General features: G+C 53.9%; 1 protein-coding gene and 2 non-coding genes across 4 annotated transcripts; 2 read left to right on the top strand and 1 right to left on the bottom strand.

The window, feature by feature from the left end:
* Nucleotides 1–585: 585 nt before the first annotated feature.
* Nucleotides 586–680, bottom strand: trnai-uau (transfer RNA isoleucine (anticodon UAU)). The gene is made up of 2 exons: nucleotides 643–680; nucleotides 586–621 (listed from the first exon to the last, which is right to left on the bottom strand). It is a non-coding gene; the product is annotated as a tRNA-Ile (tRNA).
* A 1,881-nt stretch (nucleotides 681–2,561) lies between these two features.
* On the top strand, nucleotides 2,562–2,656 carry trnai-uau (transfer RNA isoleucine (anticodon UAU)). Its single transcript has 2 exons — nucleotides 2,562–2,599; nucleotides 2,621–2,656. It is a non-coding gene; the product is annotated as a tRNA-Ile (tRNA).
* Nucleotides 2,657–6,793: 4,137 nt separating this feature from the next.
* Nucleotides 6,794–11,498, top strand: cth1 (cysteine three histidine 1). Of its 2 annotated transcripts, none has more exons than XM_085975772.1 (2): nucleotides 6,794–7,361; nucleotides 10,554–11,498. In XM_085975772.1, exon 2 carries the CDS (start codon nucleotides 10,554–10,556, stop codon nucleotides 11,337–11,339), a length of 786 nt encoding a protein of 261 aa, XP_085831898.1. In that variant the 5' UTR covers nucleotides 6,794–7,361; the 3' UTR covers nucleotides 11,340–11,498. The 2 variants fall into 2 exon arrangements, with proteins under 2 accessions (XP_085831898.1, XP_085831897.1); XM_085975771.1 differs by having other exon boundaries at nucleotides 6,794–7,515.
* The last annotated feature ends 4,770 nt before the right edge of the window (nucleotides 11,499–16,268 follow it).

Genomic DNA, 16,268 nt, shown 5'->3' with positions numbered 1-16,268 from the left:
AGTTTTAAAATAAATTAAGGTTTTGAACTAGGGGGCATAATTTCAGAATATGGGGGCACCCATTTAAAACGGAGATGAGGAATTTCTTCTCCGAGGGTGGTGAATCTTTGGAATTCTCTTCCCCACAGAGCTGTGGAGGCCGGGTCAGTGAATATATTTAAGGTGGAGATAGACAGATTTTTGAACGATAAGGGAGTCGAGGGTTATGGGGAGCGGGCAGGGAAGTGGAGTTGAGGCCAAGATCAGATCAGCCATGATCTTATTGAATGGTGGAGCAGGCTCGAGGGGCCGAATGGCCGACTCCTGCTCCTACATCTTATGTTCTATGCTGAATCATAGCGTTCTGCAGCACAGAGTGAGGACGTTTGGCGTATCGTGCCTCTGTCGGTGGTCTGAATGAGCTCTCCCCTTCCCCATTCAGCCCATCGCCCCCGATCATTTCAGTCCCGTGCTGAGGTTTAGCGTCACCACCCTGATTATAAAACCGAGGATTCCATTTGCTTTTTTCCCTCCCCCTCACGGTTTTGGGATCAGTGATAATGAAATGGCTCTTATTTTATTCATTGTGTTTGGAGGTAAAATCTGTGCTTCAGGTGAGGCTCGAACTCACAACCTCGGCATAGCTCGCTGGCTGTACTGCTTTATAAGTACCACGCGCTAACCAATTGCGCCACTGGAGCAGATAGATGTGGTATGTTCCTGTTCCTGTATTACAGGCTCGAGGGGGCTGAATGGCCTCCTCCTGTTCCTGTGTAACAGGCTCGAGGGGCTGAATGGCCTCCTCCTGTTCCTGTGTAACAGGCTCGAGGGCTGAATGGCCTCCTCCTGTTCCTGTGTAACAGTCTCGAGGGGCTGAATGGCCTCCTCCTGATCCTGTGTAACAGGCTCGAGGGGCTGAATGGCCCCCTCCTGTTCCTGTGTAACAGGCTCGAGGAGCTGAATGGCCTCCTCCTGTTCCTGTGTAACAGGCTCGAGGGGGCTGAATGGCCTCCTCCTGTTCCTGTGTAACAGGCTCGAGGGGCTGAATGGCCTCCTCCTGTTCCTGTGTAACAGGCTCGAGGGCTGAATGGCCTCCTCCTGTTCCTGTGTAACAGTCTCGAGGGGCTGAATGGCCTCCTCCTGATCCTGTGTAACAGGCTCGAGGGGCTGAATGGCCCCCTCCTGTTCCTGTGTAACAGGCTCGAGGAGCTGAATGGCCTCCTCCTGTTCCTGTGTAACAGGCTCGAGGGGGCTGAATGGCCTCCTCCTGTTCCTGTGTAACAGGCTCAAGGGGCTGAATGGCCTCCTCCTGTTCCTGTGTAACAGGCTTGAGGGGCTGAATGGCCTCCTCCTGTTCCTGTGTAACAGGCTCGAGGGGCTGAATGGGCCTCCTCCTGTTCCTGTGTAACAGGCTCGAGGGGCTGAATGGCCTCCTCCTGTTCCTGTGTAACAGGCTCGAGGCGGCTGAATGGGCCTCCTCCTGTTCCTGTGTAACAGGCTCGAGGGGCTGAATGGCCTCCTCCTGTTCCTGTGTAACAGGCTTGAGGGGGCTGAATGGCCTCCTCCTGTTCCTGTGTAACAGGCTCGAGGCGGCTGAATGGGCCTCCTCCTGTTCCTGTGTAACAGGCTCGAGGGGCTGAATGGCCTCCTCCTGTTCCTCTGTAACAGGCTCGAGGCGGCTGAATGGGCCTCCTCCTGTTTCTGTGTAACAGGCTCGAGGGGCTGAATGGCCTCCTCCTGTTCCTGTGTAACAGGCTCGAGGCGGCTGAATGGGCCTCCTCCTGTTTCTGTGTAACAGGCTCGAGGGGCTGAATGGCCTCCTCCTGTTTCTGTGTAACAGGCTCGAGGGGCTGAATGGCCTCCTCCTGTTCCTGTGTAACAGGCTCGAGGGGCTGAATGGCCTCCTCCTGTTCCTGTGTAACAGGCTCGAGGCGGCTGAATGGCCTCCTCCTGTTCCTGTGTAACAGGCTCGAGGCGGCTGAATGGCCTCCTCCTGTTCCTGTGTAACAGGCTCGAGGCGGCTGAGTGGCCTCCTCCTGTTCCTGTGTAACAGGCTCGAGGGGCTGAATGGCCTCCTCCTGTTCCTGTGTAACAGGCTCGAGGGGCTGAATGGCCTCCTCCTGTTCCTGTAACAATTTTAAATCTGAAGCAGAGATGGGTTTTTTTGGAGTGGGAATTTGGCGGGGTGTCAGGCATTTGAACATTTCTAAATTGATGAAAATAATTGCAATTGGAATATCATCAGAGATGTTTGCTGGAATTGCAGCCCCTCACTCCCTTGTCCAGCTGGGTTTGGTCCCAAAGGCCCTGTAACCCTGCTGCCAATGCAGATTGTGTGTGTGTGTGTGTAAACTCTCAGAGCTCCAGCGCCCTGGGTTTTTCTCAGACTTTTGAGTGTTTTATGTGCAAAGTGATTCAGTGTTTGCAATGCGGAGCTCTGATCTCAGGGGCAGCTCTGGGTGGGCGGCGGGGGGAGATGCCGTCTTGTTGCAACGTTGCAATGCAATGCTGCCTGTTGCAGATAGTGCATTTAATGCTGGAGCCTGCGCCTCATCATCCGCCTGTAATTATAGCGAATCGTGGCTCCAGTGGCGCAATCGGTTAGCGCGCGGTACTTATACAGCAGTGCTGGGAGCGAGCTATGCCGAGGTTGTGAGTTCGAGCCTCACCTGGAGCACAGATTTTAGGCTAACTTAATTAAACATTAATTAATTAACTATAAATGCTAACTTAAATTAAACATTCATTAAATTAACTATTGATGCTAACTTAAACATTAATTAACAATTAATGCCAGCTTTCACATTCATTAAATTAACTATTAATGCTAACTTAAAAGTTAATTAAATTAACTATGACAGCTAACTTTTACATTAATTAAATTAACTATGAATGCTAACTTTTACATTAATTAAATTAACCATTAATGCTAACCTAAACATTAATTAAATTAACTATAAATGCTAACTTAATGCTATCTTAAACATTAATTAAATTAACTATGTTAACTTAATGCTATCTTTTACATTAATTAAATTAACCATTAATGCTAACGTAAACATTAATTAACTTAACTATTAATGCTAACTTAAGCAGTAATTAAATTAACTATTAATGCTAACTTAAACATTAACTAAATTAACTATTAATGCTGCACTGATCCTCGGCGTCTCATCCCCCATTAATCTGCAGCCATGCATTTAGCTGTTAAATGGGTTTGCCTTACTTTTCTTTTAAGCTTACTAGTGTTTGGACTGTTTCTTTACTGAAAATAAAGGGAGAGGGGACCAATAAAAAGGTCGGAGGAGATGTGAGGAAAGAAAGAGAGAACTTGATAGAACAAGGGGGGGGGGGGAAGTGAGTGAGAAAAGGAGAAAGCGAGAAAAGAAAGTAATGGGAGGAAGGTGGCAGAAACATAGAACGAAAGACTCCCGTTTCTCCCGCTCCTTTCACCACCTCAGGACGTCCCAAAGCGCTTCACAGCCAATGAAGTACTTTTTTTGAAGTGTGGTCACTGTTGTAATGTGGGAAACACGGCAGCCAAATTGTGCACAGCAAGATCCCACAAACAGCAATGCGATAATGTTTCGGTTGAGAGAAGGAGAGACAAGCAGACAGGATTAGCAGAGATGGTACGTAATTTAAAAATCAGCACCTTCAGAGGAGGGAGGAAGGGATGAGTGGAGAGAAGTTTTAAAAAAAGTTATGGAAAAGTTTGCAGGAAGTGTGTCAAGGTAATGGGCAGGTGAGAACTCATCAACAACAACATTGCGCATTTATATAGCGCCTTTAACGTAGTAAAACGTCCCAAGGTGCTTCACAGGAGCGTAAATCAGACAAAATTCGACACCGAGCCACATAAGGAGATATTAGGACAGGCGACCAAAAACTTAGTCAAAGAGGTCGGTTTTAAGGAGCATCTTAAAGGAGGAGAGAGAGGCGGAGAGGTTTAGGGAGGGAATTCCAGAGCTCGGGGCCCAGGCGGCTGAAGGCACGGCCGCCAATGGTGGAGCGATGGAAATCGGGGGATGCGCAAGAGGCCAGAATTGGAGGAGCGCAGAGGGGTAATGGGTGAACGGGGCTCAGTAGGGTACAGGCAGCCGAGTTCTGGATGAGCTCGAGTTTACGTCATAAATGAGCTTGGGAGGCCTCACCAGCTCACTACTCAGAACTGCTGAGGCGTGGACAGGATCGGGCTTGGCGGCGATGCCCCACCGGCCGAATAGCCCATTGACTATCCTCACACATTAAGAAGGGCCACATGGGCAAAACATGGGGAATTTGGCAGGAGGGAATCATCAGACCCAAGGTGGCAGAAGGAGGCCATTCGGCCATCATGCCATTTGTAAAAATTTGTTCCTGGGATGTGGGCGTCGCTGGCAAGGCCGGCATTTATTCCCCATTCCTAATCGCCCTCGAGAAGGTGGTGGTGAGCTGCCTTCTTGAACCGCTGCAGTCCGTGTGGTGAAGGACTGGAGGAAGGTATACAGTGGTGTTCCCCAGGGGTCGGTTCTAGGGCCACTGCTTTTCTTGATATATATTAATGACTTGGATGTGGGTGTACAGGGCACAATTTCAAAATTTGCAGATGACACAAAACTTGGAAGTATAGTGAACAGTGAGGAGGAGAGTGATAGACTTCAGAAGGACACAGACAGGCTGGTGGAATGGGCGGACACGTGGCAAATGAAGTTTAACGCAGAAAAGTGCGAAGTGATACATTTTCGTTGGAAGAATGAGGAGAGGAAATATAAACTAAAGGGTACAATCCTAAAGAGGGTGGAGGAACAGAGAGACCGGGGGTATATGTGCACAAATTATTGAAGGTGGCAGGGCAGGTTGAGAAAGTGGTTAAAAAGGCTTACGGGATCCTGGGCTTCATCAATAGAGGCATAGAGTACAAAAGTGTGGAAATTATGATGAACCTTTATAAAACACTGGTTCGGCCTCAACTGGAGTATTGTGTCCAATTCTGGGCACCGCACTTTAGGAAGGATGTCAAGGCCTTAGAGAGGGTGCAGAAAAGATTTACAAGAATGATTCCAGGGATGAGGGACTTCAGTTACGTGGATAGACTGGAGAAGCTGGGGTTGTTCTCCTTGGAGCAGAGAAGATTGAGAGGAGATTTGATAGAGGTGTTCAAAATCATGAGGGGTCTGGACAGAGTAGATAGAGGGAAACTGTTCCCATTGGTGGAAGGGTCGAGAACCAGAGGACACAGATTTAAGGTGATTGGCAGAAGAACCAAAGGCGACATGAGGAAAAACTTTTTTCCGCAGCGAGTGGTTCGGATCTGGAATTCACTGCCTGAAAGGGCGGTGGAGGCACTCAATCGTGGCTTTCAAAAGGGAGTTGGATAAGTACCTGAAGGAAAAGAAATTGCAGGGCTCCGGGGAGAGGGCGGGGGAGTGGGACTAGCTGAGAGCTGGCACGGGCTTGATGGGCCAAATGGCTGCCTTCCGTGCTGTAACCATTCGATGATTCTAGGATTCCTGTTCTATGATTCTAAGGCGCTCCCACAGTGCTGTTAGGGAGGGAGTTCCAGGATTTTGACCCAGCGACGGTGAAGGAACGGCCGATATATTTCTAAGTCAGGGTGGTGTGTGACTTGGAGGGGAACTTGGAGGTGGTGGTGTTCCCATGCGCCTGCTGCCCTTGTCCTTCTATGTGGTGCGCTTTTATCGACACCAACAGCTTGGCTGCCCGTGCTGGCAAACATCACACCATCACACCTATGCTGCGAATATGCAGTCTCCAGAGAATACAACCGCTACACCAGCCAAGACATGCTGATCCAGGCCGGCTTGAACAACCTACCACCAACCGTCTCAAATCTCGAAGGCCATTTTGGACCATCGCTGAGGCCCTTCAGCGATCTCCCCATAACCTTGATGACCGACGGCGAAATGCTTGGAAGAACTGCGGCATACGGAATGGATTCCTTATAGAGGACTCCGCAGTATAACCTGAAGGATCAAACCTTCCTCGCAAACAGTGGACAACAGAACCAGCCATGGTAGATGCTGCCACCTTCTCCATAGATGGAAGATTAAAGCATGTCCATCATGTGACTGTGGAGCTCCTGATCAGACCCTGGAGCACATCATTCAGCACTGCCCTCAGAGGAAACTCACAGGCAGCCTACAAGATATCCAATTTCCCATATTACAACAGTGACTAAACTCTAAAAGTACTTCATTGGCTGCGGCGCGCTGTGGGACGTCCGGTGGTCGTGAAAGACGCTGCGTAAATGCGAGTACTTTCTTTCCCCAACGCTTTGGCCTGGGTCTCTGACTTAAGACACTGACGTTTGATGTGCTTTGCTGCCACCATTATGAGAGAATCGCAGAAACGGTTACAGCGCGGCAGGAGGCCATTCGGCCCGTCGAGCCCGCGCCGGCTCTCAGCTCCTCCTGCTCCCCGTGCCCCGAGACAGAGAAGGTGGGGCAGCGGCTCTTTGCAAGAGGCTTGCTGCCCCACCAAAACATGATTTAAGAACATAAAAAATAGGAGCAGGAGTCGGCCATTCGGCCCCTCGAGCCTGCTCTGCCATTCAATGAGATCATGGCTGGCCATCGACCTCAACTCCACTTTCCCGCCCGATCTCCTGGATTCCCCTTACACCAACCCTCAGGATAACTTTTAATTTTTTTTTGTGCATTATTGTTCAATAAGAGAGACCCTAAGGGGGTGGGGTGGTAAAGAGAGGCTGGTTGCTAGGGCAATGATGCAATAATAGTTGATTACAACCCCCCACCGTTGCTATAAATACAAGAGAGGGAGGCCCGGGGGGGAAGCAGACAGAGAAGGGGCGGCTATGGAGGGAGCAGGCGGCGTGGTGACACTGGCCCTTTAAGAGCAGGCGGCGTGGTGACACTGCCCCTTTAAGAGAGAGAGAGAGCGCGAGCGCGCGCCGGGGGTCGAGCGAGAGACGCGGCCCGCCGAATCCGCCGCTGCCATTGCTGGTTGGTTCCGCCCCCTTACCTCCTGCCCCCACGTGGGGGGGTGTTGGTCGGACCGGCCGCACTGCGCCTGCGCCATCCTCTTCTCACCCACACCCCCGCCACGCCCACAACTGTCAATCAAAACCCCTGAGACCCCGCCCACACTCCGTAACTCCGGCCCCACGTGGGGTGGATCGGACCGGCCGCACTGCGCCTGCGCTAGTCTCGCGCCAGCTGTCAATCAAAACCCACTCCCTCGCCGCTGATTGGCCGAATTTGAATTTGGCGCGGCCAGAGTGGGAAGGGCCCCGCCCCCTCCCCGCTAAGCCCCGCCCCCGGCTAAGCCCCGCCCCCTACCCCCGCCGTTTGATACATTTCACTTGTAGCAAAAAAAACACAAGGGCAACTTTCTGCAAAGAGGAAAAAGGAAAAGAAAAAGTTTGTAAAAATTTTTTTAATTAATCTTTTTGTAATTAAACTTTTGCAAACGGTGCCCGCCTCAGGCAGGCAGCCCGCGGCGGATCGAACAGCGAGAGGAGCCGCCAGTCGGGCCGACATGAACGGCGCCAGGCTGCAGGAACTGCTGCTGCAGGTGAGCCCGCCTGGGGGGAAAGAGTGCAAACAATTCGCGCAAAAAGCTGCAGCCCGTGCACGCCCCCCCCGGCTCCAGTGCAGCCCGTGCCCCGCCCCCCGGCTCCAGTGCAGCCCGTGCCCCCGCCCCCGGCTCCAGTGCAGCCCGTGCCCCGCCCCGCCCCCCGCTCCAGTGCAGCCCGCGCATGCCCCCCCCGGCTCCAGTGCAGCCCGTGCCCCGCCCCCGCCCCCCGCTCCAGTGCAGCCCGCGCATGCCCCCCGGCTCCAGTGCAGCCGCCCCCGGGCTCCAGTGCAACCCGTGCATCCGCCCGGGCTCCCATGCAGCCAGTGCATGCCCGCTCCAGTACAGCCCGTGCGCGCCCCCCCCGGCTCCAGTGCAACCCGTGCGCGCGCCCCCGGCTCCAGTGCAACCCGTGCATGCCCCCGGGCTCCCATGCAACCAGTGCAGCCCGTGCGCGCGCCCCCCCCCGCCGCCGGCTCCAGTGCATGCCCCCGGAGCTGCTCGCAAACCATTGCATTACTGTTTTTAAAACGCGGGAGTTTATTGTTTTATTTTTAAATTAATGCGGGGCGCCCGCCGCCAACTTTTTGCAACAGTGAAAGTTTGATTTTATTTCCCTCTCTTGTTTATTCTGCTGCAATTCATTTTTTTTTTTAAAGCCTGAGGCTCGCCTTGCTTTTTCAAAAAAACACCCCAGCAGCAGTTTCCCCCGGGCTGTTTATTGCCCAGTTTCTGCTCCGAGGTACAAACTCTGCTGGCTGCAGGAGTGGTTGTCTCAGTGTAGCTGTGGCTTGTTTCACACAGTTAGTGCTGGGAGAGGGACGATGCTGTGCGCAGTTCGCTGCTTTAGTATTTTGCTTTTTAAGAACTAACTTGCATTTTTTTTTTAAATGTCAAAAACTGTTGATAAACAAATAACTCGAATTTCTCCCGCGCCTTCCACCACCTCAGGACGTCCCAAAGCCCTTCACAGACAATGAAGTACTTTTGAAGTGTAGTTACTTGTAATGTGGGAAACGCGGCAGCCAATTTGCACACAGCAAGATCCCACAAACAGCAATGTGATAATGACCAGATCATCTTTTAGTGATGTTGGTTGAAGGATAAATATTGGCCCCAGGACACCGGGGAGAACTCCCCCTGCTCTTCTTCCAATAGTGGCCGTGGGAGCTTTTATGTCCACCTGACAGTGCAGCGCTCCCTCAGTACTGCCCCTCTGACAGTGCAGCGCTCCCTCAGTACCGCCCCTCCGACAGTGCGGCGCTCCCTCAGTACCGCCCCTCCGACAGTGCGGCGCCCCCTCAGTACCGCCCCTCCGACAGTGCGGCGCTCCCTCAGTACCGCCCCTCCGACAGTGCGGCGCTCCCTCAGTACTGCCCCTCCAACAGTGCAGAACTCCCTCAGTACTGCCCCTCGGCATAATTCATTATGGGGCTCAAATTCCCTGTTACTGGACTAATAATCACACCACGGGCAGTTTGAAAATCTGGAAATCAAAAGCTGGGATCAGTAAAAGTAACCATGAAGCTGTCGGATTGTCGTATAAACCCAACGGGTTCACCGATGTTCCTTTAGGGAAGGAAACCTGCCGTCCTTACCCAGTCTGGGCCTGTACTGCCCCGTGTCCTAAGTCACACCCAGTCCCGTTCACCCATCACCCCCTGTGCTCACTGCCCCGTGTCCTAACTCACACCCAGTCCCGTTCACCCACCACCCCCTGTGCTCACTGCCCCGTGTCCTAACTCACACTCAGTCCCGTTCACCCATCACCCCCTGTGCTCACTGCCCCGTGTCCTAACTCACACCCAGTCCCGTTCACCCATCACCCCCTGTGCTCACTGGCCCGTGTCCTAACTCACACCCAGCCCCGTTCACCCATCACCTCCTGTGCTCACTGCCCCGTGTCCTAACTCACACCCAGTCCCGTTCACCCATCACCCCCTGTGCTCACTGCCCTGTGCTGTAACTCACACCCAGTCCCGTTCACCCATCACCCCCTGTCGCTCGCTGACCCGTGTCCTAACTCGCACCCAGTCCCGTTCACCCATCACCCCCTGTGCTCACTGCCCCGTGTCCTAACTCGCACCCAGTCCCGTTCACCCATCACCCCCTGTGCTCACTGCCCCGTGTCCTAACTCGCACCCAGTCCCGTTCACCCATCACCCCCTGTGCTCACTGCCCCGTGTCCTAACTCGCACCCAGTCCCGTTCACCCATCACCCCCTGTGCTCGCTGCCCCGTGTCCTAACTCGCACCCAGTCCCGTTCACCCATCACCCCCTGTGCTCGCTGCCCCGTGTCCTAACTCGCACCCAGTCCCGTTCACCCATCACCCCCTGTGCTCACTGCCCCGTGTCCTAACTCACACCCAGTCCCGTTCACCCATCACCCCCTGTGCTCACTGCCCCGTGTCCTAACTCGCACCCAGTCCCGTTCACCCATCACCCCCTGTGCTCGCTGACCTACATTGGCTCCCGGTCCGGCAACGCCTCGATTTTAAAATTCTCATCCTGGTGTTCAAATCAGGTGTGGAGAGAGAAACAGAGTTAACCTCTTTGACCAAGCTTTTGGTCGCCTGCCTAACATCTCCTTACGTGGCTCAGTGTCAAATATTGTTTGATAATCGCTCCTGTGAAGCGCCTTGGGACATTTTACTCCGTTAGAGGCGCTATATAAATACAAAAGCAAAATACTGCGGATGCTGGAAACCTGAACTAAAAGCAGAGAATGCTGGAAATACTCAGCAGGTCAGGCAGCATCTGTGGAGAGAGAAACAGAGTTAACCTTTCAGGTCTGTGACCCTTTCGTCAGAACTGTATAAATGCGGATGGTCAGTCTGGTGGGTCTGGAGCACAGGGGTGCGAGGGCGATGTTAGTTGCCCCGCGGAGGGGAGCTGGGACACAGTGCAGAGGTGCGTTATCCGCTGGAGTAGCGAAGGGCTGAACGTCCGTTTCTTGTGCTGTGGTTTGACTTTTGGTCGATGCGCCCGGACTGTGTGTCGTCTCGCTAACCCCCCCCTCTCTCTCTGTCTCTCTCCAGATGTACCCAGCTGATGACTTGCTGCTGTGTGTCCCGCAGTGGGACTCTCCCTTCCAGCGAAGCCGATGCTCTCCTCAGGACCTCTCGCTCTCGGCCGCCCTCTGCCCGCAGTTGCAGATGCTGGGGGTCTCGGCCTCGGGGTTCCGCACCCACCCGAACCTCTACAAGACGGAGCTGTGCCGGCGTTTCGCCGAGTCCGGCAGCTGCAAGTACGGAGACCGCTGCCAATTCGCCCACGGGCTGCACGAGCTGCGGCTGCTGCCCCGGCACCCCAAGTACAAGACGGAGTATTGTCGCACTTTCCACACGTTGGGCTTCTGCCCCTACGAGAGCCGCTGCCACTTCATCCACGAGGAAGGGGAGCGCCGCATCCCCCCGCCCCAGCTGGACGCCTCCAGCCGCCGACCCCACTGTGGGCTAGGGGGGGGCCTGGGTTCCTGGCACCCAGCCCCCCAGGCCAGGGCCCACTCGCCGACCTCCGACGGGGTCTCCTCCTCCTCTGCCTCTGAGACCCCCGAGCGTTGCCCCGGCAGCCCCTCGCCCCCGGCCACCTCCTCCTCCTCCTCTTCCTCCTCCCGCTGTCGTGGCCGCGGCAGCTCCATCGCTCACCGCGGCATCGCCGAACTCCTGGTGCCGCTGGCGCTGAAACTACGGGCGCTGGAGGGCTCGGAGCCCACGGACTGCCGCCACGAGGAGATCGGGGGTCGCTGGCCGGAGCCCCTGTCCAGCGCCGAAGCCGGCAAACGTCTCCCCGTCTTCAGCCACATCTCGACCAGGAACACCTGAGCTGGCGCTCTGCACTGAGGACTGTTGGACTGTGGCCGTAGGGTAGATATTAATTATTTTAGTTGGGCGGGTCGTTAGTTTCTTAACTTAAAAATGTTGTTAATTATTTGTAGCCAACCTCCCCGTGTGATTAAAGGCGCGGAGCGTTGTGTTTGTTCACCTGGTGTTTCTTTGGAGTTTTGCTTTTGTGTCCCAGCGCGAGAAAACTGCGAGAGAGGGGCGAGAGAGAGAAAACGAGGCAGGCAGAGAGGGGGAGAGAGAGAGAATGAGGGGGGAGAGAGAGAGAGAGCGCGAGGGAGGGGGAGAGAGAACGGGGGAGAGAGAGAGAGAGAACGAGGGGGGAGAGAGAGGGAAGGAGGGAGGGGAGAGAGAGGGAAGGAAGGAGGGAGGGGGGGAGAGAGAGAGAGAAGGAGGGAGGGTGAACGAGGGACATCTTCATGGTTGGACGAGGTGAAGCAAATATTCGGCGGTTCCGAACGGACCTTCTCTCGAACTTTGTCTTTGTGATGTGAAGAATGTAGTTGTCAAAGTCCTAGTGACGGGGAGGCTCCTTCTCTGTCCCTCCCCTCCCTCCGATCCTCTCTGTCTCGGGCCTGGGGTCTTACAGATTGCAACGGGGGTGGGGGGGGGACTGACCGTGCCTGGGGTCCTGAGGCGCACAGTGCAGGGTTCCGCCCGCTTTCTGCCATCAGGCTTGAAGCCTGGATCTAGATTTGCGTCGCTCCCCAGCTGGGAGTCCTCTCTCTCTCTTCCCCCCCCCCCCCCCCCACCCCGCCAAAGCCGGTCACCGTGTTGGGAGGGTTCGGGTTGTGAGGTCCCGTCGAGTGATTCGGGGATATTACCTCTCGCCGATGAAAGGATTTTAATCCTCGGCAAATCAAATCGCCCGGTCAGTTTGTATTTTAAAACTGACCGTGCACACGCGTGTGTGTGTGTGTGTGTGTGTGTGTATATTTGTACATTTTTTTAAAAGCCTGTATCTCAGATCATTGTTCCCTTTGTGACTCATAAAAGCTGGTCAGCCCTGTGATGATTGGCAGGTGGGCGGGGGAGTTGGCTGGCTGTAGATTTGGGGGGTGGGGGTTTGATCTGATTTCCCCCTCTGTCCCTGGTCACAACCTTTGTGATTGTGCGACGGGGGAGCGGGTGAACGGATTGGGATCTGGGCAAGGGTTTGGCCGGGTTAGGATGCGAAGGGGTGGGGGGAGGGGAGCAGCTCGTCCCTCGCACGCAATTAAGTCCCGGGACGGACTGAGGAGTTGGGAAATTGGGAGTCCGTTGAACACGGCTTGGTGTGGGGGGGGGGCTTTCGAACTAAGGAGTGTCCCTGCCTGGCTGGCGGTCCCGAGCTCTTAGGACCCCGCAATACCGAGGCCGACGGGGAATTTTTTTTACGAGAGTCGTTCACCCTTCCCTTCCCCACCCCCGCAGGCGCTCCGCAAAAAAAAACTCTTCAGTCGGAGCCTCTCGCTGCCACTCACTGTGACTGTGTAGAGTCGCTACGCGGGGCCTAGAGTGGCAGGGAGATTCCGCGAGGGTGTTTTTTTTGGCGGTGTGGACTTTCCCTTTCATCTCCCCACCCCTCCCCCCGTTCCGCCCAAACCAGGACCTCGGCCGCACCAGACGGGAGTGGATTAGACGCGTTCTGGGTCGCGGGTTAACCAGCCCCACATCTTTTAAATAGAAAAAAAACGCGCACAGGCAGAATTTTGACTGCCGCACGCAGCCCGTTAAAGGACCCCAAAAAACCAATAGAGGGAGCGTCGCCCCCAACACAACCAAAACAAAACAGCAGGCAACCGCGGGGATAATTTAGGGCTCACATCGATTGCGAGCCAGCTCATCGCAGAACAACCGTCGCAGCCTGGACATTCAGCGCACGATTAACTCTTCTCCCCCCCCCCCCCCCCCTTCTCCCGGGGGGTTTACGGGACCTCTGTGGCCCCTTTAACTGGGGGTTCATGACCCCCGACAGATGTGGGCTGGAGTCGGTGCCTTCAATGGCGGCACAGATCGCGGGGCGAGGGGGTGCAAGTTACCTTGCTTCTGATTCATGGGGAAAACGCGAGAGCCAGGGTGGCCGATGGGTGTCGTTAACCCGCCTGTTAAACCGTGATGTCCCCGCCCGCCCCTACCCCGGGGAGCTTGGAAACACTGACCGCCACCAGCAGGGCTGAACTGCCCGGACTGACGTTACTTAAATACTCGCTGGGTCATCACGGCAACCAAGCCCGGATATTTATATTTAATAAAATAATATATAAATTAAATCAAATTAAGAGAGTTGCGAGCTGGAATCTTTTAGATTTTCACCTGGACTAATCCCCCCCCCCGCAATCCCAAACTGACTCCCTCGGTGACCTGGCAAGTCGCCGCCTTCTGTGTCTAACCCGCCACGCAGCCAGCTCGCTTCAGAGTGTTCCAGGCTGGTTGTAACACTCTTGAGGAGAGGGGGGGAGGGAGAATGGAGTGGAAATGCTTGACACACTAACTTGTGGCTCATGTGGGATCTTCCCTGTTCGAGCTGGCCACTCGCGACACCGACAGACAAACAGACACAGAGAGTCTGTGCTGAATGTTTAAATCACTGATAATAAAAAAACTTTTCAGTTTTTGCAGTTGGTTCCTTAGCCATATTTTAATATAAATACTGTATATATTTTTTCTGCCCTGACCTTTGCTGAGAGACCGAAGGTTGATGAAGATTCTGAGTGTTTATTTAACAAACAAAAAAAATGAATTGGGGGAAATGAACTTCCCCCCCCCCCCCCCCCCGCAACTTGTCTGAGAGTTTATGATTTTTATAAAATAAAGTATTTGAGGGAGGTCATAAAGCATGTTCCAGGTACTCGACCTCTGAGTAAACAGACTGGTCCCGCTGTGTGGGACCCTCGACCCCTCGTAGGGAGCTGGGTGTTTGGAGAGGGCGGCTGGTGTGTGGTTTGAGGAGAGGATGGGGTGAGTGAGTGGGGGAGACGTCCCAACACGATCCCAACATCCCAAGATTTCACGTTGAGTCGTTGCGATTTAAGAGACTTTCTGCTCAGCGTATCGATAAGGGAGTCTAACGCTTGCCGACCCTTCGACCAGTTTTGTTTCACACTCCCCTCTCTCCCAGACTCTTGGACTCTTATTGAATCCTTTAATCATCTTCAACACCTCGATCAGATCACCCCTTCATCTTCTAAACTCGAGGGAATACAAGCCCAGTCTCTGCAACCTGTCCTCGTAGTTTAACCCTTTCAGCCCCGGTCTGTGTTTGATGATCCAGTTAATTGTTTGATAAATTTATCTCTGTAGATAAAGTTTGCTCTGTTGGGGATCTTGGGGGCAAGGGTTTAGTTTTTGCCACTGGTATAACTGTCGAGTTCACCTCCCATCTCCACGCTCTGACCCTCCCCCTCCTCTCTCTTTAAATCCTCCTCCAAAATGATTCCGTTAATGTCGTCATTCCCCAGTAATGATCTCTCTGCGCTGCACGGGTTAATTTTGGTCGTGCGGAATGGTGCGTTCGCCGTTCCTCCTGTAACTTATTGCAGCCACACCGCAGCAGACAGCGAGTGTTTGCAGGTTTCTGCCTGTGAGGTGCCGGACTGCACATTCCCCCTCTCTCCCAGGCTCCCGGGAGAATCGCGGCATGTTTTGTTAAACCCCTTTCCACCGGGGGGACGCAGGATCGAAGGCGTTTGTGGTGCTGTGCAGGAGACGGACGTAACTCTGTCTTAAGTGCGATCGTGTTGGTGGGCGAGCGTAAACCCGACGGGAACAATTGATCGCTGGTTTTTCAATATGGGGGCAGGGCGAGTGGAAACTGAACACTGCTTCCAATGTGACCGTACTCCCAAGTGATTTCATTCGCAAATAATCCGGGTCAGGGGACAGAGATTATTTTCGATGTTGCTGGTCAGTTGGTGCTGTGTGCCACTGGCTGCAAGGTTGACCACCGCCCGCTCACGTTGGGAAGAGGCCGGGGGAAGAAACGCTTGCCGTTCTCTTCTACTCCCTCGGGACAACCCGCGCCACTGCCTTAAACCGTCTTAATCCCACCCTAAACCCGACCCAATGCAGCCGCGGTCAGGTCACTGCAATCGCAGGCTGTGTTAAATATTAATCGCCGGGAGGGTCGTCTCCGAGTCGAGACGCCGGCTTCAACCCCAACCGAAGGGGCAACGCCGGATGGTTTTCCCGGTGCCGAGTGCTCGCGCTGAACTTTGTCGTTTTCCCCCCCGGATCGAGGGCAGTTCATCGGGAAGCGAATTATAGACTGTGATTTACAGAATGTGTTAATGATTCTACTCGTATGTCTGCGTGTTTTTTTTTACATTTTTATTCTAATGACTAATTTAAAGAGAGATTGTATTTATTGTATGAGACGGAAGCCTTTGCTGCCCTGATTTCCCAGCCTTGTTTTCTGTTTCTGTTTCTGTAATTTGGACATTTCCACTAAACTAAACGAATAAACTGAAATTCATACAATCGCTGGCTCAGGTCACAGATTCTGGTTTTATTTCTCTCTCACTGAGGGCTCGTGGTGTACATGGACTGGGGGGGGTTCAGAGAGGGGGTACAAGACCTAGGGGTTGTAATTGGGGCTCGGAGCGAGGGGGGGAGGTACAAGGACTCGGGGGCTCAGAGAGGTGGGTACAGGGATGAGGGGATTGGGACGCTGGGGGTCGAGGACAGAGTGTGACTGAGGACTGGATTGGGGTCAGGGAATTTGGGCTCGGTGAGGGAGGGACAGAGTGATGGCTGATTGGGGGGGGTTGGGGGCGAGGGAGACGTGGGGGGTTTGGGGAGAGACGGGGATTGGTGGGGGGGGAGGGATTATTTCCACTGATGGGGACGCAGACTGAGGATTCACACTGGCAGAATCGAGGAGGAAGATTCATGGAACAAAGAGCTATTGGACCATGGGATGCTTCACCACAA

The sequence above is a fragment of the Somniosus microcephalus genome, unplaced genomic scaffold (genome assembly GCF_052327205.1).
Source record: "Somniosus microcephalus isolate GS21.2 unplaced genomic scaffold, FLI_Smic_1.0 unresolved_chr2, whole genome shotgun sequence".
NCBI lineage: Eukaryota > Metazoa > Chordata > Chondrichthyes > Squaliformes > Somniosidae > Somniosus > Somniosus microcephalus.
This window is presented reverse-complemented; position numbering and strand designations above follow the sequence as displayed.